Raw genomic sequence first — 23402 nt, 5'->3', positions numbered from 1 at the left:
CTGAGCTCCTAGCCACTGGAAGTGTGCAGTAACAGCTAGGTGGCTGTCTGTCTGCAGTGGTAGTGAGGAGAATGGACCCCCCCACAATACAGTATTCCTCATTAAGATTTGATGAGTCTAGAATTCCACACTTCCTGTGCATGCATAGTGTGTTGATCTTGCTGTTAAGTACTTGTTTACTTTTGTACAGAGAAATGGCTGCAGGAAATAGGAATAAAGAAATCACACAGCTGAATACACCAAGTTATTACACTTAAAAAGGAAACCTTGATGCTGACACATGTAATATCTTACCATTTATTATAATTGTGCACATTAATGTGGATTAAATATGATTAGAAACACTAAGCAATAAAAAAGAAGCAAAACGTAAGGCAACCATCCCTCTTGCTTAGATCTGCAAAATTCTGTGCCTTTTTAGACATGAAAGAAGCTGTTTTGGATCAAAATCAATAATGCTTATTTCTTTCATTATCTTGCATGTTGGTTCTAAAACTCCCTTAAAGGCAGACTATACTTTGAAGTGAGGAAGCCAGCCTTTCTTGGGCCTCTTTAACTTACATTCCATCCACTGGGCCTGCAATAAGACTCAAGGATAGCACCTCTCACCAAGGGGGTGACATTTCTTTCCTTCACTCATTCATTGAGTAGCTGTGTGTTAGTATCCACCATGTGCAAAGTCTGATGCTGGGGACTACAGCTGAGGGAGAGCAGTTGGTATTTAGTGTGGGTACATGCTCTCCAGAGCAAAATCCAATGCAAATAAATGGAGTGTTCCTCTCTGATCATTTGCCAGGAAGAACAAGTCCACAAGCCAATGTGCATAGGGCTCAGAAGCTGGAGAAAGATGGAGACCTTTTATAATTAAATCAAGAGAAGACACCCTCATTTTGTATCAGAAATATTCTAAGGTTGTTCTTCCTTTCAAGGAACTTACAAAGTGATGCTGGGCCCAAAGGTGGCAGAGTCCAGCTGAACCTGAGCAGAGGGTCATCTGACTACATGAACAGTTGGCTTGTATCTGCCCAGCCATCCGAGTTTCCATGTCCCAAGTACCTGGGGCTCCAGCAGTTGTCAGTAGCTTGAGGCAGAGTCTTAACTGGAAAATGGGTCACTGAATGCTCTCTGCTCAGATCAGCTAGCCCCCTGGAGCTTTTCCTGGATTCACAAGCTCCTCTTTGGTAATATCTGTGAGCCAAATCTGTTCTCAGCTGAAAGCATCTCAGTTTGCAGGCATTTTCATAGGCAGAGGGGAAGGAAAGAGACAGCTTGGCCCTTGAAGTACTTCATGGAGGAGGGGTGGAGATCATTCAGGGATCCAGAATGCTCAGAGGAAGAGTGTGATTTCACACCTTCTGCTCTTAGGGAGGCCTGAAGGGAGGGTATAAACCTGGCAGGAACTATGTACCCCCTGCATAGTGCTTGGCACACACTCAGCACAAAATCAATGCTTGCTTTTGTGGGTGCTGCTCTGGAAAGAGCATGGGCTCTGTAGAGTTCTGCACAATGCAATGACCACCTCTACAAGTTCCAATATCCTCATCTCTAAGATGGGGATGAGAATGTCCCCTTCACGGGATTATTATGGGAACTAATGCCATCACTTTGTGATAGTGCCTGGTATGTGGTAGAGCCTCAAGAAATGTTAGCTGCTTTTCCCTTCCTTACTCGTGCTGGGATCTATACACCCTAAAACCCACCTGGGAGGATTTCTGAGTGAAGTTCAGGGAGTGGAATTGAAGGCAAATTAATCAGCTATCAAGATTTCAACAGACACAGATATCACTTTGGTCAGTAGCCTCCTAAAATCACATCCTATTGAATTAAACCTAATCGTGTAAACTTTCCAATACATGCCAACATACCAACAGGGGAAAACTCAAATATAGTGAAAGGTGGGTGGAAGACAAAATGAAACACTGCTATATAACCCAACAAAAGCAGCTAACTACTTTTTAAAGTGTATGGAAATTAAAAACAAATAGATATGGCAAATAGACAAGCTAAACACTAGCCTATGCCAATCCCTAGCACTCAATGTCTGCAATTTACCCACAAGGGATCATCAATAGTCTTCAACTTGGCCCCTCAGAAGGTTCAAGGGAGTCAGGACACACTGAACCCTACACTTCTGCTCACCTAAACTCATTAGAAAGCCAATCTGTCTTAGGGAAGGCAAGATGGAATTCTTGTTTGATCCTCTTTTGTTGAGCCTAAAATGAGATCATGGATGTAAAGTGCTTTCTAAGCTATAAGAAGCTCCACACACAAGCAATTATCTAGCATCATTAAGATATGACTTCAACTTGAGAAGGGCAAAAGTACGAAGAAATCCAACAGGGAAAGGGAGGAGCAACTTGGGGCGAAACTGGGGACAGCCAAACTTGTCCGGGAGTCATCAGCTTCTGATCAGCCTGGCGGGGCTAAAAGCAAACAGAAGTAGCCATGAGACTGGAAACACATCTGCCAGGGGCCCGCAGGGTGGGTGACTGCTTCAGTAATCAGGGGTTACCGCCTAGCTCAAGGTCACTTCTGGAGAGAAGGCCATCAGCATGGAGCTGGTTTAAAGCCTGGTTGCTATCGATCCCGATTACCTTCAGGGGATATATTCTGCTCTGTGCTCAGAAACTGTGGTAAATTCCACTGGCTATGAGAATGGAAACATGTCTTCAGGCAGTGCTCATAATGCGGCCCAGAGGTTTGTTTTACTGAGCACCATGGCTATGCAGTCCTGATCTGAAGCTATGCAAGCAATGGTGGAATGGAGAGCCCTGGACAAGAATCCAAAGAGCCGGGGTGAGATCCTGATTCTACCTGGGTTTCTCCAGGCCTCCTGCCTTTCTACATCTTTATTTCCTTGTTGCAAAATGAGGCTAACAACAGCGGCCCAGCGAGCATCCCAGGGCAACTAGAGGCCTTGGCTCAGGTGCTGGATGGAAGGTGTGATATGGAAGTGTCCTCACAGAGGGCCTTTGTCTATGCCACCTAATATCTCAAAGTATCACGAGGCATAAGAACATGAGGACACAGGGTCCCCTGAACATAAGGAAGAGCCAAGAAAGGCAACAGTGTCTGGCGCTGAGACTCCAGGCGAGAGCAGGACACATCTAGTCTCCTTAACTTGGCCACTTGTCCTTTGCAGTGTCAGCACTCACCTAGAAGAGCTTCTCGTAGCATTTCCCACAGTGAATGGTGTCATGGTGAATGAAGATTTGATCCAGGAGATCTCCCATCGGTTTACTGCAAATCCCACACTGAAAGAGAAAGCAATCTGGAAGTCAACACACAAAGCAAAGCAACAGTGAGTGAAGTGGGAAGGGGATGCCTGACCAAGGTGGGCAAGCAGATGTTGTGAACCCATGGTACATCCTGGACCTCCAAGAGGTCAAGAAAAAACGATGAAAAGGGATCACTTGTACACCAAGCCTCAGCGACATACAATTTACCCATGCACCAACCCTGCACATGTAACCCCAACCCTAAAATAAAAGTGCAGAACGATGATGAAAACCAGAAGTAAAACACAAACTCAAAAACAATACAAAAACAAAAAACTAAACAACAAAACAAGTCCCATAAAAACTAGCTGGCAGGATGATCATGTAGTGCTTAGGAGGTCAGGTTCAGAATTCAGCCTGGGTTTGAGTTGTGACTTCACTACTCATTAGCTGTGTGAGCCCCAGTTACTGAAACTCTCCCAGCCTCCGTTTCCTCATCTGTAAAGTGGGTGCACCAGCAGGATGGACTTCTCATGATTATTACAAGCATTCAGTGATGTAGTCCACAAAGAGCACGCAGCCTGGGGTCAGGCATCAAGTAAGTGTGCAGTAAGTGTAGCAGGGATTGGAGAATATTAAGAGTGACGTTCAAGGAAGGTGATAGGACAGTCCCACAGAAAGGAAAGATATCTCAGCAGTCCAGCTCCTTCCTCCAATCTCATGACTTTCAAACTTGTCTCCCCAGGAATGCCTATGGAGGAGAAAAGCCAACCATCTGCAGCAGGGGACCCTCCTGGCACTGGGGCTTGGGGCAGCGTGGCCTGCAGACAGCCTCAAATAAGAGGAGTGCAAGAGTCCTCGTGAGTCTGGGTCTGCAGCCCTCTCCAGGCCCCAGGCTGAGTTTTCTGGCTTCAAGCTTTCACAGGTGCTGAGACAGGCAGAGAAGGGGTACTAGGATCCTCCAAGCCCCTTTGCTCATTCTAACCAAGCACCTTTCTGATGGCAATGAGGCTGGCTATTTCGATTTCTCAATTCCCTCCTCCTGGCAGTTTTTTATTTATTTATTTATTTATTTTTTATTTTTATTTTTTATTGCATTTTAGGTTTTGGGGTACATGTGAAGAACATGCAAGATTGTTGCATAGGTGCATACGTGGCAGTGTGATTTGCTGCCTTCCTCCCCTTCACCTATATCTGGCATTTCTCCCCATGCTATCTCTCGGTTCACTATAAATTAATTAGCTCTCTGGTTCATGTATTATGCTTCTCTCATTATAATTATTGTAAACCATCATAGTACTTAGCTGACTGATGATTCCAATCCATTTAGGGAGTCACCTCTGGGTGCACAGAAAAAAACAACAACCTGGGGTTACAAAGTGCTACACATCATGGAGAATGGGGACCCTGATGGCACTTAGAATAAAATCCAAACTCTGTGCCCTCCAAGGCCTACATGATCTAGAGCACCCAGTCACTCATGCCATTCTACCATGCAAGCTAGAACACTCTAGTGCTTCTGCCCCAGGTCCTTTGCACTTGCTGGTCCTCTGCCAGAAAGAGTCTTCCCTGAAAAGACCTCTTTTGTCTCCCCTACAGTACTAAGCATGTGGAACCACCAGCACTCATCCACTCTCTTAGATTTGGAAGCTCATTCAGCTCCCAGTTGTGCAAAGCCTCTGTGACTGTGTGTAATTGCATATGGAGATCAAATCTTCTCTGTATTGTCTGAACCCATAAGACTCCTGCGCTCTACAAAACATTCTTAGCAGCATGGCCCCACTTTCTTACCTTAAAGCAATATTCATGGCAGCAGATGCCAAGATGTTCTAGGGTAATCTTTGGGCAGTCTCGGATCTCACGGTTGCAGTAAGTACAGATCCCTTCGGTTGTCCTGTGAGATGAAGAACAGCAATCTGGTGGTCAGGCTGATGTAGACCTCTGATGTGACACAGCCAGGCCCAGCTTTGCTGCTAGGATCCCAGGCTGCAGTCTTTCTCTGTGGTGTGCAGCATAGCCCTGGGCCAGATCAGTTCTCAGTCTGGGCTGCAGACCCAGACTCACGAGGACTCTTGCACTCCTCTTATTCGAGGCTGTCTGCAGGCCACACTGCCCCAAGCCCCAGTGCCAGGAGGGTCCCCTGCTGCAGATGGTCCCCTGCTGCAGACCTTTGCATTATTTCCAAAAATTAGTCATGTATCTTTTCCTGACTCACTACAGTATGCGTGGACACCTGATGTGGTACTTATTCCACACAGTTTGCCTCCCTCTGACCTTCTGCTTAGAATATTTGCTAGAGGCCAGGTGCGGTGGCTCATGTGTGTAATCCCAGCACTTTGAGAGGCCGAGGCGGGTGGATCACGAGGTTAGGAGTTTGAGACCAGCCTGGCCAACATGGTGAAACCCTGTCTCTACCAAAAATACAAAAAATAGCTGGGCATGGTAGTGGGTGCCTGTAATCCCAGCTACTCGGGAGGCTGAGGCAGGAGAACTGTTTGAACCCGGAAGGCAGAGGTTGCAGTGAGCCAAGATTGTGCCACTGCACTCCAGCCTGGACAACAGGGTGAGACTCCATCTCAAAAAAAAAAAAAAAAAGTATCTGCTGGGGCCTATTACCCTCTACGGCAAGAAGATCGATGCCTTCTCCTACAGGAGACATGTCATTGTGTGCCTGTCTTGATGGCTCTTCTCCTCATGCCTGGGCCAACTGAGCCCTGCCCCCACCTACACTGCTGGACCCACTCTGCCATGCTCTGTCTGTAGAGCCTCCTCAGATCCTATGCTGAAGTTCTAGATACCGAATCCTGAGGTGAGCATCTTTCCAGTTCCAGGATGCCTATTTTTGTTTCTGAGAGTCACGTCTGCTTTTCCTCCTCAGACAGGACTTGCTGAAAGTGACTGCTTGATCTGATCCTATAGGCCAAAATTTGAGGTCCTTTCTTCCAGAGATTTGGGTCTGCTTCTGACAGGAGCCCAGAGCCGGGGGAGGCATTACCAATCTAGATCTACTTTAGCTCTGTCACAGGACCCAGAAGTGCCACGGGCGGCTTACTTGTGGCCTGCCATCTGGCTGCTGGCCCAGGGTTCACTCGGACAGCAGTGCTGCTAACGACCCCTGCCCTTGGCACAGCCCTGCTCCTCCTGCTTCTTTCACCAGCAGCAGCACCAGCTCACAGTTGTTTTTTGTGCAAGTGCATGGGTGTCTGTGCATACACATGTGTGCAACTGACTGAGATTGTCCTTAGAGAGTCCCCTTCCTTTCTCCAAGCTTAGCAATGGATCAGTAACATCTGATTCTGGATTTAGTAGTTGTGCAATGGAAAGGAGGGTCCCTAGGGTATCTGGTCTGTCACTCCACTAGAAGTGGAGGCCTCATTCCATTCACTCCTATTAGGTGGTTAACTCCCAGGTTTCTGACCAACCTGCCCTTCTCTCCTAAGACTTCAACTGATGTGCCTCACTGAGTCATCTGTAGTTACCCAGGACCAACTGCTTCTTCAGCTATACTGGAGGGAATTCCCTGGCCCCATATGCTTGCCTGCCCCTGTATGTTTGCCCTTGAGGCCCAGTAGGATTCTCTTTATCTTAACCCTCTTTCTTCTTTCGTTTTGCTCCCCAGTGTAGCTTTGGCCTCTGAATGTCATCCACAGGAATTTAGATCTATCAATGAGAAGGCAGATGGCAGAGTAGAAACATCCCTAACCTGGGAGTAGTCAGGGCCCTGGGGTTTAGTCCTGGGTCTGCCATATCCAGTCACCGTGGACTGAAGGCTACTTATTCTGCCAGATCTGTTTTCTTCACAGCAGCCTGAGTGAACTCAATCTCTGAGACTCTCTTCTCTCCATTCCAAGAAATTTAACATAGGATTTCTCTGTCATTAAGATGGTCTGGTGACTGTGGCATCATCTACTGACAGCTTTCAAAACTGCTGAACGAGGTGCTCTCTGTTCTTGCATTCTTGGCTCTGTGTGTCTTTTCTGGCTTCTTGATGCCAGCAGCCCACTTTCTTCACTCTCTGCCCACTACTGTCTTTTGTAGTTATTTTATTTTGACTTCTGGTCAGATTTGCAAGTTAATTAAGTGATGGATTAGGTTCTAATCTGAAGGGCCTCTCCTGCTGATGTGAGTCCCCTGGGCTGTCAGACACTACCACTTCCCTTCTCAGTCACCCTGGGTGTCTACCCTGTGGTCTTGGCTCAATTCAAAGGCTTTAGGTGTCACAAGTGTGACATCCCAACAAGGGAAGCACCAGCCTATGTCCCTCACCTTTCTGCAAATGTAGTGGAGGCTGCAAAGCACAAGACAAAAGCAAACAGGCTCAGCAGGAACTCTCCCTTCCCTGTTTTTCCGCTGTAGAACTGCAATCTCCATGCTAAGAAAGTCAACATACCTCTCAGAGTATGGAGTGCTGCCGTATGGGGGTTTCTTCTCTATGGCGAATGTGTCCTCAATGCTGCTGACACTACAGGGAGTGTGATGGGGGAGAGCCAAATCACCATCATAGTTAATGTTCTCATTAACCTTCGGCCACAAGCTGAGACATACGTACGCTGCCAATTGTCATGCATCACGTGGTGCCATAAAGGCCCTTCCATGCCGTTGCGGGGGAGGGGTGGCAAAGGAGACCTTTCACAATGAGGGAGATGATCGGGGCTGGGTGGCTAGGACTACTGAGGTTGTATATGCCAAGGGGACCCAACTGACCAGTGGGAAAAGAGTAAAGTTTCCTTCCTGCCTATGTTATAATGTGACAGTCACCAGGAGCCCACTCAACAGAAATCAGATACTGGGAATGAGAAGAAGGAAGGGAACATTCTGGCATAATACCTGTGCTCAAGTCATGGGTTGAAATTAGGAGGTGCAGATGGGTTCAGGGTTTCTTTTTGGGGTGACAAAAGTGTTCTAGAATATAGTGATGTTTGCATAACTCTGCAAATATACCAAAACTTTGAGACTGTACACTTTAAAGGGTGAATTCGGGAGCCGTAGTGGCTCGGGCCAGTTGTCCTGGCGCTTGAGGAGGCAAAGCTATGCGTTCAAGGGCAACCTGGGCAATATGAGAACCTCTCATTCATTAAAAAAAGGGGGGTGAATTATAACTCAGTAAGCTGTTGAGAAAAACCACCCTAAGGGGCTACAGATGGTGAAACCGAAGCTCAGAGAGGTTGAACATCTCGTCCAAAATGATCCAAACAGGGGGCCTGAGCTGGTGTTTGAACTTGACCCCCACAGCCATGCTCATCATTCCACAGCACCAGTGAAAGCCAGCTCAGAAGTCCCAGAGACCCGATCCTGAAATAAGGCTAGGATGCTCCTCTCTGTTACTAAAATCCTCCAGTGGTGTGATGTGTTGTAAGAAACATTCCGAGGGACCTCATCTCAGTGTGGTAGGTGACAATACACTGAGATGACATGGAAGTGCCCCTCCACATGGCATCAGGAAGCAAGCAGATGAAGAGATGATCAGTGGAAAGGGGAGGCTGAGGTGGGTGGATTGCTTGAGGTCAGGGGTTCGAGACCAGCCTGGCCAACAAGGTGAAACCCCATTTCTACTAAAATACAAAAATTAGCTGGTCATGGTGGTGGACACCAGTAATCCCAGTTACTAGAGAAGGAGGCTGAGGCAGAGGAATTGCTTGAACCCAGGAGGAGTAGGTTGCAGTGAGCTGAGATGGCGCCACTGCACTCTAGGCTGGGCAACAGAGCAAGACTCCATCTCAAAACAGAAATAATGAGAATAAATAAATAAGTAAATAAAATTAAAAAGCAAAGTCACACACGTTATCAGGAACTGCAGTCACATGTGCATTAAAATGAGGTAGGCTGGCATGACAGAAAACATGGGACTCAAAAGAAGAGCTCTGTGATCTGAAAGGAAATAGGATGAACTAGTTGGTCCCCAGGGCTCTGCCAGCTCTGCCAAGAGGGATGCTCTCAGCATTTGACAAAACAAAATAACAAAGACAAGCAGAACAGGATGGCAGTGAAAATGGCGTGCAGGATGAATTTGCTGTAAGGGACAACCCAAAGGTGCCCAGGTAGGCAGAACACCTGAAAATCCATCAATCCCATCAGAGGGCAATTATATCACTCACCCACTCGACCATTACCAGAAGCTACTCTAAGTCAAGCCCTGGACAAGGACCCAGAAATGTAGGGATGAGAATATGGGAGCCAGCAGCAGAAGGCCGATGTGGAAGGGTCTGGGACTCGCTCTTACCTGCTGTAGCGTGCAGATGCTGGCTTCCCAGAAGACACTTCACTAGCATTCACATACTCCTTCACAAAGAGAATCCCTTTGCTGTAGAAAGAGCACAGCAGAAATCAGAGGGATCAGAAGATTCCAGGGAACCAGGCCTGGCCCACAGGAGTGGTTCGGGGCTGGGGAAACCCCAGTCTGGTTTGAAGGAAGTGAAAAAGCTCATGGGAAGGCCCAGGATAGAGGCACTGGCATTGAAGTGGACTCGGGCTACAGTCCCAGCCCATGAGTGTTGCTTGTTGTGTTTGGACTGAGATCTCCAGTAAGGGGCTTCCTGCAACCAATGGCAATGTACTGTCCTTCTCCATGCAGACCTCGGCAAGCCATCTTCAGTCCCGTGAGCTTTCCACCCCTACTTCTGGGCTGCGTCACCTTTACCCTCTACCACAACCAAGATATCCTCCAAGGCTTAATCCTACAGTCAGTCTTCGCCACTCAGCAGCTCCCACAAGGCACTCAGCTACTGTGCAGTTTCCGTCTCACATCTAATCTCTCCCTTCTCACTCCTGGAGTCCAGAGACCTAGAGGGTGCCTCATCCTGGACTGGTCTCTGCAGGACAGGAAACAAGATCTGCCTCATGCTGGGCTCAGCACGACCCCAAATTTGCGCCCTCCTTTCCATGCTGATGTCTGCAGAGGCCCCCTTGGATATGCTCCCCACCCCGCAACAAACACACCTCACTGAGCAGTGTTCCTGTAGTAACATCCCTTCCTGGGATGCAGGTGAAGCAGTGGGCATGTGAGAGAGACATGTGGAAGGTGAGCTAATCAAAATCAAATCTCTTTTCTTTATAAATTACTAGGCTCAGGTATTCCTTTAGAGCAACACAAGAATGGCCTCACGCGCCCGGCCTTCACGGACTTGAGCTGGCTTCCCAGGCATGTTCCACAGTGACATCAGCAAGGACCCATGGATGGCACAGCCCACATCCACTAGAGCACTAGGAAGTACCACTGCAGCCTCTTGCAGGGATAGGAAAAAGGAAATGTGGGAACACGTAGGCCTGCAGATGGGCATTTATATTGGGGGACTAACACTGTCCTGGGTGGCCCTTGCCTCATGGCCTTCTGGGAATTGGGGAAGGCACTAAAGGCCAAGGAGGAAATGGGTAACCCCCATGCCCAGAAAACATCTCCCAGGTTGCTAGATAGCCCTTCTTACGTGGTGGAACTGGAGTCCAATTCACTTGGCGGGGCTGGAATATAAATGTGAGGCTGCTCAGAAGTGGCAGTGACAGTAACAGTGACCATGCAGCTCGGGGTGCTTCTCACCCTGAAAGAAAGAAAGGAGAGGTGGAGATGTCAACCCTGAGAGCTGATACCTTCCAGGGCCAAACAGGCTTTTCTGAGCCTAATCCTTGAGCACTGCTCTTGAAAGTTCCTCTGAGATCAACAAATGGAACTTCTCACTTTACAGATCAGAAAACCCAGGTCACATGGTGGGTTGGTAGCAGGACCCCAATCTCCCTGTATCCACACAGAACTCCTGATTGCAGCCGAGCGCCCTGGCCTCTGTGACTCACTCAGAGTGGAATCATGGGCTCCCAAGGATGTGAGAGTCAGGAGGGAGCAGAAGGGGAAGACACAGCCCAGTTCACCTTCTCACTGGATGGGACAGTCCCTTACTAGGATCAGCTCCTTCTGCCACCCTGCAGGGAACTCTCCAGAGAACACAAGGCCACATGAAACTAGGCATCACTGAGGAGGAGAGTCAGATGCACCTCATTCCCAGCAAACGCAGGAAACTGACAGCTGTCGAAATTTTTCTGAGCCTCCACACTTCAGCTGTCACAGATGGCCCTTGGCCTGGAATTCAGCCTCCTAGGCTGCCCAAAAAGGCTTTTCTCTGGCCAAGCCCATACTGGCTCTCACTCTGCCTGACCCCAGGCTATGAGCCTCGTTACCAAGGCTTCAGGGCATGGTGTTGGGCAGCACCACCGACCACTCGTTTGCACCTTCTAACCTCAGTCTGCCCACCCTCCAGTGGCCTGAGGCCAGTGCTATGGGTGCACACTGCACTGGGCTGATTCTGGCTTCTCTCCAACATACCACGGTTCACATCATACTCAGATATGGCTGCCTCCATCTGTCCCAGGCTATGGGGTATTGTCTCCTTGCCAGAGAATCCGATCCCCAAGATTTCAACTCATTGAAGAGTGGGGAAGGGGAAGAACAATCACAATCTAGCATCTGCCTAACTCTCCGGCCTCGTAGGCTCAAACTAGATCATAGGCTCAAACTAGTGCTACCCAAGCAGAGGTCACACAGACCAGCCTGCAGTTCCCCCGGACTTGCCGAGCTCTCACATGACTTTGCAGACAACATCAGCTTCTCCTCTGGGAAGCCCTTCCTGAGGGCCTGTCCTCCTACCTAACCTCAGTGTACCCAATCATCCTGTGCCTGTTCCTGCTTCAACCTATGACAAAGAAATGTGCCACAGAGACTGGAGGAGGTGGACTGGATGGGAGAGGAGGCCACACAAAAGCCTGAAAAGACTCATAGGGTATAAAATGCAGAGCCAACAAGTGAGAAGGGGATTGATTCTAAGAGGAAGTGAGGCAAGAAGACCTCCTACTGACTGAACAACTACCAGGTGTCTGGTATCCTGTGATCCATGTCAGCAGAACACTGAAGGGGACAGCAGAACTGAAGGGGCAAGGTAAAACATAAATCCCCTGGAGCTACTTGGGAGGCTGAGGCAGGAGGATCACTTGAGGCCAGGAGTTCAAAAACAACCTGGGTAACACAGTGAAACTCTGTCACTTAAAGCAAATCCCCTGGGGATGCCCCCAGGACTGCAATGTGAACTACAGGAGCTCTCCCAATAGCCTCCTCTCCCTCACATACAAGTGCCTACAGGGCCCAGCTCCTGCCCCCTGCTCACACTCACCCCTACCCCCCAAGTACAGGGCTCATTGCTCAGGCCTTCCTTCCGATCTTCCTTGTCCATGGTGCCTCTCCCCAGGCTCTTTGGAAGGCAGGCTCCTCCAGATGTTTCAGGTCTCAGCTGGACTGTCTCCCCCTCGATAGAAAAGCTGTCCCTAACCATCCTTGCTACCACACTCTGCCCTAACCCCTCTCCATCAGAGCACCTGGTTTCTTTCCTCCCTGGGCTTATCACAAATGGAGGAGCAGTATGGATACCACAGCGATGGACAGTATAGGCTCTGAGCTCTGTCTGGGTTCTAATCTTGGTTAGGCCACTTCCTGGTTGCATAACTGCTGGCAAGTTACTTAACTACCATCTGCCTCAGTTTCTCCATAATAAAAGTACCTCCTTCCTAGAGTTGGTGTGAGAATTAAATGAGTGAGTCCACATGAGGCATGGAGAACAGTGCTTATTCCCTAGTGGACTGTGTGCTCTTTGAGGCTGGGTGGATGGGGCCTTAGCCATCGTGTTCACTGTGTACATGGCTGATCACAGGAAGCTTTTAGTATGCAGCATCTCCAGCTGGCGGCCTATGGCTCCTGGTTATTCCCTAACTCATGGCCACTTTGGGAAAAGATCTCTGGGGAACAAAGGGAGCTCTCAACAGACACCTACACCTTCTTTCACCATAGTCAACTGCAGCTCCAGGCAGTGATAAGGGAAGGACCTCTGGCCTCACACAAAAAAGGACCAGAGTGACACCGAGGCTGACTGCTGGCATGCATCCCATCTGTTAGGTCTGACAGACCAGACCCAGGCTGAGAATGCAAGAGGTCAGCAAACACTTGCTTTGCTGAGTTCCTTGGCAACATGAAGCTAGCACAGCCCTCCCCTCACCCTGTTCCTGGAGCCACCCTTTCAAAGCAATGGATCATGGCAGAAGAGTGAAGGCAGGGCCAGAATACTTCATTGGCAGGGACAAGATGAGGAAAGACTGGAAGCTGGTCAAGGGAATGACCTGGAAATGAGAGACAGAGAGAGGACAGAGGTCACAGCAAGGCAGTGGGTCAAAATCAGTTAGGGGTATGGGACAATAGCCACAAAATACCAAAAATAAAGACATCTTGAGAATGCAGCCAGTCCTGCCTCGGACTGGAAGCCTCTGCCACATGTCCTGCTGGTGCAAGAGCCAATGGGTGGGTTCCTAGTGACCAAAGCTGGATGTAAGTGCCACACAGTTGTCATAGAGAGGGAGAGGAAGTTCACCTGGCAGGAATGGGGAAAATGTCATCAAATCATGGCATCCTCTCCTGCCCTCTAGGCCCTGCCCATGTTGCAATGGCTGTGAAGCCCTTCCTGAGGCCACACTGTTTCCAATCTAACAACTCCAGTTTTCTGTGGATTTTTGCAAATGAGAATTGACAGAATGTTTCAGGGTGATATAAAATCTGATACTAGATTGTCTGTAAAAACATTTTAAAAACTCAGTTATTTTTCAAATGTGAAAAAATGCACTACAAGTCACCTAGGATTCCAAAATTGGGAAATCTCTTACAGCTACCAAAAACGTCATAATTTGGTGTGGACCCACACTGCTCTACAGAGGCCAGAAGTCAGGAAACTACCACTTAGGACACCTGAGCTGCTCACGGAAAAGTGTCTGGTGCTGTCTGTTCCCTACTACTTGGCTGCTCCTTGGTTCTTCGTCTCTCTTAGAAAATGCAGAGCCCTGTTTCCTCAGGCTACTGCTGTCAAGTTCTTGCAACCAATGAGCGACCCTGGGTCAGCACCGTGGAGCTGCATTACTACCCAAATCCGTGGCCATCGCAGTGCTGACAGCAGGGGAAGAGCTCTTCCAACTGGTACAGTCGTTATTTCTGGCAGTGGATCCCATCTACACCGTGGCACACTTTGCTCAGAGAGCTTCCATCTCCATAACTGGAAAAAGCAACCCATATCCCTCTTCTGACCCAGCTTTCCGGTCTCGAACTGGCTACCAGACAACATGGTGCTCTGTGCACCTTCTCTGTGCCAGGTTTAGTCTAACAGTTTTGATGCTATGGCTCCAAGCTGAAACCCATGAATATCTACCCCTGGGATGCTGGTTTCTCTGGTTTGCTTCCCTTCTAACTCACCTGCAGAGGTAACAGGCATGCCTAGTGTGTGGGGGTTTGTCCTGGGTTGCTGTGCTGGACAAAAACACTGGCTCTAGCAGGCAGGGGCCCAGTACAGCTCGGCTCTTACCTGCTGGCGCAGCGCTCTTGTCCGACGAGTTGCTCAGATCCGCTGGGGCTGCTCTGCCATTCTGGGGTGCTAGGATCTGCTGGTTGCTGAGTGCGTACAGCTGGGTCTCCTTGGCCACCTCCTGGGGCTTCAGGCCTGTCCTGCCAGGCCTCTCCGACCTCGGTGGCCATATTCTTCCCCTCATAATCAGCTAACACACTGAGGAAGAATAAGTACCCCTATGAAGTGAGTGCCCTGAAATTACCCCTTGTTTGCCCATGTCAGGTGGGCTGGCTGTCATGTCTTGTGGACTTGGAGGGACTCATCTCCCCAAGGGTGGGGCAGACAGGAACCAAGCACAACCGCCACCCCAAGGAGCAGGCAGTCTCCTCCTCAGCAGGACCCCAGCACTGCTGCTCCTTTCTGACAAGGACAAAGTCACCCGACGATTTCAATGAAGTATTAAAAGACATAGTCTCCTGGCTGGAAACACACTGCCATTCCTGTCCTGGTCCTGCCACTGTCATCTCTCCTTTCTCCAATCCTTTCCTGCCTCCCGCCTTCTTCCCTGACCATGGTGCTCAAGACCAGGGTGCTGGCTAGACTCATCAAGGGCCCAGCAATTTAAGGAGGGGCTTCTCCCCCAAGCTACCCTGGAGGGCTCGGTAGGGGCAAAAGTAGGGGAGTGGGTACGTGTTGTTCGCTGTTGAGCCCACAAACAGGGAGAAGGGCCAGGAGAACCCACAATTTCTCGGGTAGGGCCCATATGAGAATTCAGGCCCATTTGTGATCCTCGAGCGCCGTCTCGCGGCAGGCACCGGGACTGCGGCAGAAAAAAGCCTCACCAAGGTCGCCCAAAACCACCATTTTCTTTGTTAATCTTCTCATTTCGAGGCGGGCATCGTTGGCCGAGTCTGTGGCTGCAGGAAATGGCGGTGCGCGCAGGCGCACTCACGCCGGTAGCAGGCCGGCCTGTGCACGCGCAATCTCAGCGAGTGTGCGCGCACCCGCCCACTTATTGTTGTGATAGCGTGTTTTTCACAGCTGGAAGCTTCTTGTCTTCTTTATTGTGAAATAGTTATAGCTATTACTACAAAACAATAGCATTTTCATCTTTTTTATTTTAACAGATGAAAAAGTTGATGTCAGGGTTCAATTGCGACTAGTACATGGTAGTCAAAATGGAACTTCGTTGTTCCCTCTGCTAAGTTTACAGTATCTAAAATTAGTTTAAAATCTCTCAACTTAGTTACCCCCACCTCACCCCAGCTGCTTCTCTTCCCCTTCCAGCAGCCAAACTCCTTAGAAAGAGCTGTCTACACTCACTGTTGTCACCTTTTTCTTCCCTTCTTACCATCAACATTCCATGGAACCTATTAATTGCTTCTCAAACTATCTGCACTGAATGACCTCCCTTTCCCACCTGTCTGGGACTGACATGCGGTCTTAAGGTGCAGCCCCCACACCATGGGACTCACCACAACACCTGAATAGTCTCTCTACCCTGTTCAACCAGAAAGTCTATTGATCTCAAGCTTACATGTCCTGGCAATGTCAAAGTGCTACAAAAGTATAAATATTCTCAATTTCTGTACTTGTCTAAGGTAGTAACAAATTGTTGATGGGGAGTTAGGATGTTTTAATCACAGGATCACTGTGCAGATCACACTACTCTAGACCTTCTTGCAGCTAAGTTCAGTTAACTGGCACAGTTGGTGACTCTCCTTCTTTTATATTTTTCTTCCACAGCAGCATACTGGTTGGCCTCCTACCTCTCTGGTCACTGCTCACTCATCTCTTTCACAAGCTCCTCCTATTCTATCTTACCTCTTAATATGGGGTGCTCTTCCTGTATGTCTTCTTTTCTCACTTTATGCATGCCTCCACAACAATATTATCCATTACCCTGGCTTCAGTTGCACTGACATACAGAGGACTCTCAAATACCTATTTTCAGTCAAGACCTCACCCCAAAGTTCCAGTTCCATTTCTCATTGTTAAAGCAAACTAAATATGACCTGAGAAGGACTCTGAACTTCTACATTTGAGTCCTTGTAAATGAAATGTAACCTAGCTTAATAGGCAGATAAAACTGAAAAGCTAAGTTAGTAGTATGTGCCTGTAACAATAGCTAAGTCTTGGCCAATCCCAGTAGCCATATTTCAACCATTCATACATAGCAATGAACACTCAGCAGAGTGTTCAAACTGTTCAAATAAGGCATACACCAATCTGTAACCAATCCAGCTGTTCTGTACCTCACTTCAAACTTCTGTACATCATTTCCATTTTTTTGTCTATAAATCTTCCATCACGTGTCTGTGCTGGAGTCTGACTCTGCTGTGACTCTGGAAGCTGCCCAATTCTCAACTCATTCATAGCTCAGTTAAACTCCTTTAAATGTAATTCAGCTGGTTTTTCTTTTATCAAATGGTGTCAGAAGTGTGATCCAAAGTGGAGCTTCTACCGACCCCCCCAGGAGTGCTGACTGAACACACAAAGTACCTTCAGGACCCACTTGTGTCCATTGATCTCTCAGAGCAGCTGGTGGTCATCGGTAAGCTCCCTCTCAGATTTCAGAGCTCCAAGGATTTGTGTTTTGAGCAAACTCTCCGAGTTTCTTTGAGCAAATTTTTGATCCAAACTGGGTTTGGAAGTTGTGACAGAAAATGGGCTAGGTACAGGAATGGATTTGATCTGGGAATTAACTGGTTTGGATCCAGTTAGAGGCCTCTCACATCTGACTGGGTCAGAAACAAACCAGTAGTAAGCAGTAATATTGCAGGGCTTATACAATTTGGCTTTTAAAAATTCACAGAGATTGTGTTCTACCCCTTGGTTTCATTTTTGTTGCATGCCTTGGTAGGAAAAATCATTGGCTAAGTTAATCAAGAGAACTTGAGAGTAAGGTCAATATTTTAGGTAAAAATGGGATACTTAATTTCTGGAAAACTGAGTTCTTTCAGCTTATACATTAGGCCCTGGAGGCAGCAAACAAAGTCTTATAGAAAGGATGAAATCTTACAGAAGATAACAGTTGAATGTTCCAAATGAACAACAACACAATGAAGTGCATTTTTAAAAAATTCTTTTGTGTTGTGGCTTGGACCCCAGGGTGATGTTACAGACAGCCAGATCACCAGGGCCACTCAGGGAAAGGGAACCTAGAAGCCTGGCATGCCAGTGAAAGGGTAAGAATTTCTTACCAGTCCGATTTCAGGCTTTTCTCTCTCTGTGTGCAAACTGGTTGTATGAATGGTAAAAATCACTATTTATCTCCTCTGTAAAATTTTAATTAATGCAAAAAAGAATTCTGAGACTAGTCTTAAGCTGTAGTCAATCTGGTGTATTTTGTGTTATAAATTCATTTTTCTGTGTTGAGGGGTACTTTAGGATAAAACATGGGCTTAGGCCCCCATAAGCTCGCTGCTCAAGATGGCCCAGGAAGCTGGTCAGTAACAAACCTTGCTGCAGTTCCCTGAAACAAACAAAAAACTGAATGAGGTCTCCATCTTGCTTTATGTCCCTGGGAGCTTGACCTTGTAACCATGTGGCAGTACTTTTTCCTTGTCTCCAGCTTCCAGGGAACAGGAGTTTTAGGGTTGATATCATAGCTAGCTCTAAAAATTATCTTGAGTAATTAAAGGCCTTTGCAAGCTCAATATTAACTACTCTAGACTCCTTCTGAGCTCAGTAGTTAAGGTTTTGTTCTTTCACATTGGCAGTCCAGGTTCGATTCCTGGCTTAGGAAGTAAGTTCTTTCTGGTTTAATATCTGCGTGACCTTGTCTATTCCCTTCTCCTCCATGGACTATCTTAAATATTCCTTTCTCTGAGCACCTGGGATGTTACCTTTGGTAAAGTTCAAAAGCCAGGAATATTGGGCATGTGGCCTGGCTGAAGTCGGGTAATAAAACATTTTAAAAGGACTTTATTAAAGAGTGCGATGGTTAAAAGTCAGAATAATTAAAAGCAGATATTCAAGCTCTAACAGCCTGGACTCCTGGAAAAACAGGAGGCACCAGAGACCCTTTCTTGACCTTGTTCTTCCAAGGACTCCACCCTAAAGCCAATAACCAATTGAGAAACTTAAAAATTGGCAAATGAAAAATCTTATGGCTGGGCACGATGGCTCACGTCTGTAATCCCAGCACTTTGGGAGGCTGAGGTGGGTGGATCACGAGGTCAGAAGTTTGAGACCAGCCTGACCAACATGGTGAAACCCTGTCTCTACTAAAAATACAAAAATTAGCTGGTGTGGTGGCAGGCACCTGTAATCCCAGCTACTCAGGAGGCTGAAGCAGGAGAATTGCTTGAACCTGGGAGGTGGAGGTTGCAGTGAGCTGAGACTATGCCATTGCACTCCAGCCTGGGCAACAAGAGTGAGACTCTGTCTCAGAAAAAAGAGAAATCTTACAAGTACTGTAGTAATCTTCTGTCTATCTGTGTAGCTATATATGTGTTGGGTGTAATATTTATATAAAAGAGCTCTAATTAATTGGCTTAAACAAAAATAAGCACTTAGGTCAAAATTTTTTTTAAAAAAAACGATAATGCCTTTTAGTTCACGTAACATTAGCAATTTTGGGGAAATAAAAATAGCTTTAAAAATTACTGGCAAAATAAAAATATTTGGTCTAAATTATGCAGTTCAGATATTAGGTTTGCTAAATGCTTTAAGGTCATAAACTGCTTTCACTTTTGAAAATTGCCCAGTTTATTTTGGGTCATTAGATCCTAGATGAGGCCTTGGGACATGTGGAATTAGCCATGCTCCTTAGTTATGCAAAGAAGGTTATAAAGAAAAGAAATTTTACATAAGAAAGGATCTTGTATGGTAAATTCTTGTCCTAAAGTAAAATGACTAATTGTTTAAAAAGAGGGATGTTTAGTACAAGTCAGAAAGTCCAAGAATGTCTTAGGTGGTCTGTATAAGTCATGAAAGAATTTATGAAAGGGGATTTATGCAAAATATATTGTACAATTTAAAGGTGTTTAGGACTCCTGAATGCTTCATAAAATGTTACTATAACTCTTAACTGTACAACCTGTCTGATTTACAGTTAGGTAAGTTCTGAGAGACATGGAGTGAGAAGCTGGAAAGAGTCAGACCTTATCTGCATTTCTGTCTGGGTCCTAGGCTCCACTTAGTACATAATTAAAATCCCGAACTTATCAAGGTTTTTACCAAAAGTAAAAGTCCCTAAAAGTTAACACTGTAACATGTAATTGAGACTACTGAGGAAATAGTTTTACATGCAAGGTGCATAAGAAAAGTGAAATGTGTTTTTGATAAAAGATTATAAGAAGGCATGGGAATGTGGAGCTGTTCTGCTTAAAGAGTAAAAGGATTGTTTTAAATTAAATAAAGCTAAAGGTTTAAACAAGTTGTGAAAAGTTTATAAAAATTAACCTTGTAGGCCAGGTGCAGTGGCTCACACCTGTAATCCCAGCACTTTGGGAGGCCAAGGCAGGTGGATCACCTGAGGTCAGGAGTTGAAGACCAACCTGGCCAACATGGTGAAACCCCCTCTACTAAAAATACAAAAAGAAAATTAGCCAGGCGTGGTGGCACACACCTGTAGTCCCAGGTACTCCAGAGGCTGAGGCAGGAGAATAGCTTGAACCCAGGAGATGGAAGTTGCACTGAGCCAAGATTGTGCCACTGCACTCCAGCTTGAGCAACAGAGCAAGACTCCATCTCAAACAAAACAAAACAAAACAAAACAAAACAAAATTAACTTGTAAAAAATTCTATGTATGAAAACATTGGCTCAATTTAAAGGGGTATTATTTGGTTTTTCCATAAATTGAATCTTGAAATAAAAGCACAACAGATTTTCTTGGAGCACTAATCAGCTCTTTAACAAAAATTGTAAAGGGTTATAAAAGGTTTATAACATTCCTACCTTATGGTCAAACTGATTACGATTGAATATATTTGTCTATAAGGTTTTATTAAGAATTGGGTTTGACATCAATAATGTACTAGTGCAACAGTGACATTTGGCTTATTTTGCATAAAAACCATGGGAAGCATTGTCAAAATAAAAATAACGTTTTCTTTTTTTTGAGACAATTTCACACTCGTTGTCCAGGCTGAAGTGCAATGGCATGATCTCCACTCACTGCAACCTCCACTTCCTGGATTCAAGCAATTCTCCAGCCTCAGCCTCCCGAGTAGCTGGGACTACAGGTGCCTGCCACCATGTCCAGCTAATTTTTGTATTTTTAGTAGAGACGGGGTTGGCCAGGCTGCTCTTGAACTCCTGACCTCAGTTGATCTGCCCTCCTCCTCTTCCCAAAGTGCTGGGATTATAGGCATGAGCCACCATGCCCAGCCTATAAAAATAATGCTTAATCTTCAGGTTATATTTTTAGTGAATGATATTAATATATATTCCAAAATTATATAGGGTTTCTAAAACTCTAATATGTTTGAGTATATGCTATCAATCATAATTAAGGTTATTATGTTAAGTGATTGTAGACCACAGAAATAACCAAATTTCCTTGTCAACTGTGTTTTTATTTAATGTAACTATTTAAAGTCATTTACACAGTTAACTGCTTAATGCTGATGCAGTTTCTCAAAACTTCACAAGCATGCAAAATCCTAGAATATGGTATGTTTTAGAAGGTTCATGAGGGCCAGGCACAGTGGCAAAGGCCTGTAATCCCAGCACTTTGGGAGGCTGAGGTGGGTGGATCACAAGATCAAGAGATCGAGACCATCCTGGCCAATATGGTGGAACCCTGTCTCTACTGAAAATACAAAAATTAGCTGGGCATTGTGGCATGTACCTGTAGTCCCAGCTACTCGGGAGATTGAGGCAGGAGAATTGCTTGAACCCAGGAGGTGGAGGTTGCAGCGAGCTGAGATCATGCCACTGCACTCCAGCCTGGGCGACAGAGTGGGACTCCATCTCAAAAAAAAAAAAAGGTTCGTGAAAGGATGGAAAGGACTCTGAAAAGCAGTCTTGAATACAGGTTTCTGATAACTTTAAAATCATATCATGGGTAAGAATTCCTCATGAATTTCCCAATTCCAAGAATTGAACTGGGTAAGAATTCCTGAAACTTTAACCAAAAGACTGATTGGTTTATACAACTGCTAACCCAAGTAGAACAAAAATTAATTAAATACCAAGAAAATGCTTTACCAGGTTATCATGCTAAATCAGCCAATACTAAAATTGTTTAGATATACAATTTGAATGAACTCCATGGTCTAAGTCAAATTACCTATGACAATCCATCAATTATCAGTACTATGCACCTAAATTGGAGAAACAACTGGTATTCAAGAAGGACATAAGTTCAGTGTTAAGCATGAACTCATGGAGAACTAGGACGGCTGCCTTGTCCTTCCTGGGTCCTTAAAGCTTTTGTTATTAAAGGTTCTGCATTACATGACTCATCATGGAAAAGATAAAATAATCCAAAGTGAATATATTGGTGTGGTGACTTATAAATTGTGGAAATAGTTTAAAACCAATGTTTGGTTCAATATTCCTGGGAAAACAATCAAAACTTCACATACATTTGGCTACCTTATGGCCCATTTAAACATTTATAAAGGGATTTCATTCAATTGTCATTTTCGATGCATGTTTTCTGGTTGTATAAAAGCTCTCCCATGCAAGAGGGTTGATGTTGTAATGGTAGATTATTATGCTACAGTGTATTTTCACCAGGTAAAGAAAGCTTTTTATGGTTCACTGAGGACAACCCCTTCACAATCTAGAACCCAAAGATTGAATCTTCTAAAAACATCAGAAAAAGACTCTCCTTGCAATCCACATTGCAGCAAAAGTTTGGAACCTTAAACTTTGGGTTCATAATTCCACAAGTGAGAAGGGTCCCTCCACATTCTTGGAACTGTACACCCACTGGAACCCTTAAGGTAAAACTAACCAGGGGAGTCTCTCTCCAGAAGAAAATGGCATCCTTAATGTGAACAGCTTTTCCCAAGATCATGGATCAAGGCTTTTCTATCATGAGACTCTTATCTTGGAATATTTTTTCTTGCTTATGCCTCTATAAACAATAGAAGTGGAAAAGGGGTTTGTTATGTGCACTTATGGGGTATACTTTTATTTATGAAGGAGTTTGCAGCCAGCTTTATACGTGGCTAACCTTATACCTTAATAGCTAAAAGATGAAGGCCCGATGTAGGTGAAAAACTTTAATGGTACATACCTTGCCTTATAATCAGTTAGAAACAGAACATTGGTTCACTCCTCTTAACTCACATCATGTGTTAAAGAAAACATTGCCAGGAGGCCTTCACTCTTCTGGAAGGACATCATTTGTTAGGTCCTTTTTCCATGGTTTAGAATGAAAGAGGCAATAATTAGAAATTTCTCTCTCATGATGGGCTATATACCAGATTCTACTATAAAAACTATGGTTATGCAACAGACTTCAATTCTCTTGTGAAAGTTACGCTAAATAATAGAATTAGCTAAACAGAAAAGTACCTGCGCAGCTGCTGGGACTTGTGGCTTATGGAAAAATACATCAAATGCAGATTACAGAAATTCAGTTGTAGGGGATTAATGAAAAGACCACTTAGTTAAGTGAGCAGACTTTTCATCTAGTTCATTCTTTAGTCTATTTAATCTTAGGTGGTTTGGTTTATGGGGACTCTGGGTAAGGAGCATACAACAAACTTTAGGTAGTATCCTACCAATAGTCATAATAGTCTCCTTGGTGCAATTATGAGGATACCATAACCTATGAATGATACACTAAGACTGGAAACCCAAAATGATGGTAACTAAAAGTGGTGCTAAGGCCCTAAGTTTTGGTCACACTCTCACCTAAGTGAG

General features: G+C 45.8%; 1 protein-coding gene across 9 annotated transcripts in view; it reads right to left on the bottom strand.

The window, feature by feature from the left end:
- Window positions 1-277: 277 nt before the first annotated feature.
- The window catches only part of ZNF185 (zinc finger protein 185 with LIM domain), a 75724-nt gene continuing 52599 nt past the window's right edge, over window positions 278-23402 (bottom strand). For 8 of the 9 annotated variants that reach the window (XM_064371536.1, XM_064371535.1, XM_064371539.1 and 5 more), the window contains 7 exons: window positions 14591-14788; window positions 10640-10750; window positions 9439-9519; window positions 7609-7680; window positions 5010-5112; window positions 3156-3254; window positions 278-2423 (listed from right to left, as the gene is read on the bottom strand). In XM_064371536.1, the coding sequence (XP_064227606.1) occupies window positions 3156-3254; window positions 5010-5112; window positions 7609-7680; window positions 9439-9519; window positions 10640-10750; window positions 14591-14788 (664 nt within the window). In that variant the 3' untranslated portion in view covers window positions 278-2423. The remainder of the gene's footprint in view (window positions 2424-3155; window positions 3255-5009; window positions 5113-7608; window positions 7681-9438; window positions 9520-10639; window positions 10751-14590; window positions 14789-23402) is intronic. The other variant, XM_064371538.1, reaches the window with a different exon arrangement.

Source organism: Aotus nancymaae, unplaced genomic scaffold (assembly GCF_030222135.1).
Source record: "Aotus nancymaae isolate 86718 unplaced genomic scaffold, 86718_ANA_hifiasm-v0.15.2.pri h1tg000138l, whole genome shotgun sequence".
Classification (NCBI taxonomy): domain Eukaryota; kingdom Metazoa; phylum Chordata; class Mammalia; order Primates; family Aotidae; genus Aotus; species Aotus nancymaae.
The sequence above is the reverse complement of the archived record's forward strand: the minus strand, read 5'-3'. Positions and strand labels throughout refer to the sequence as shown.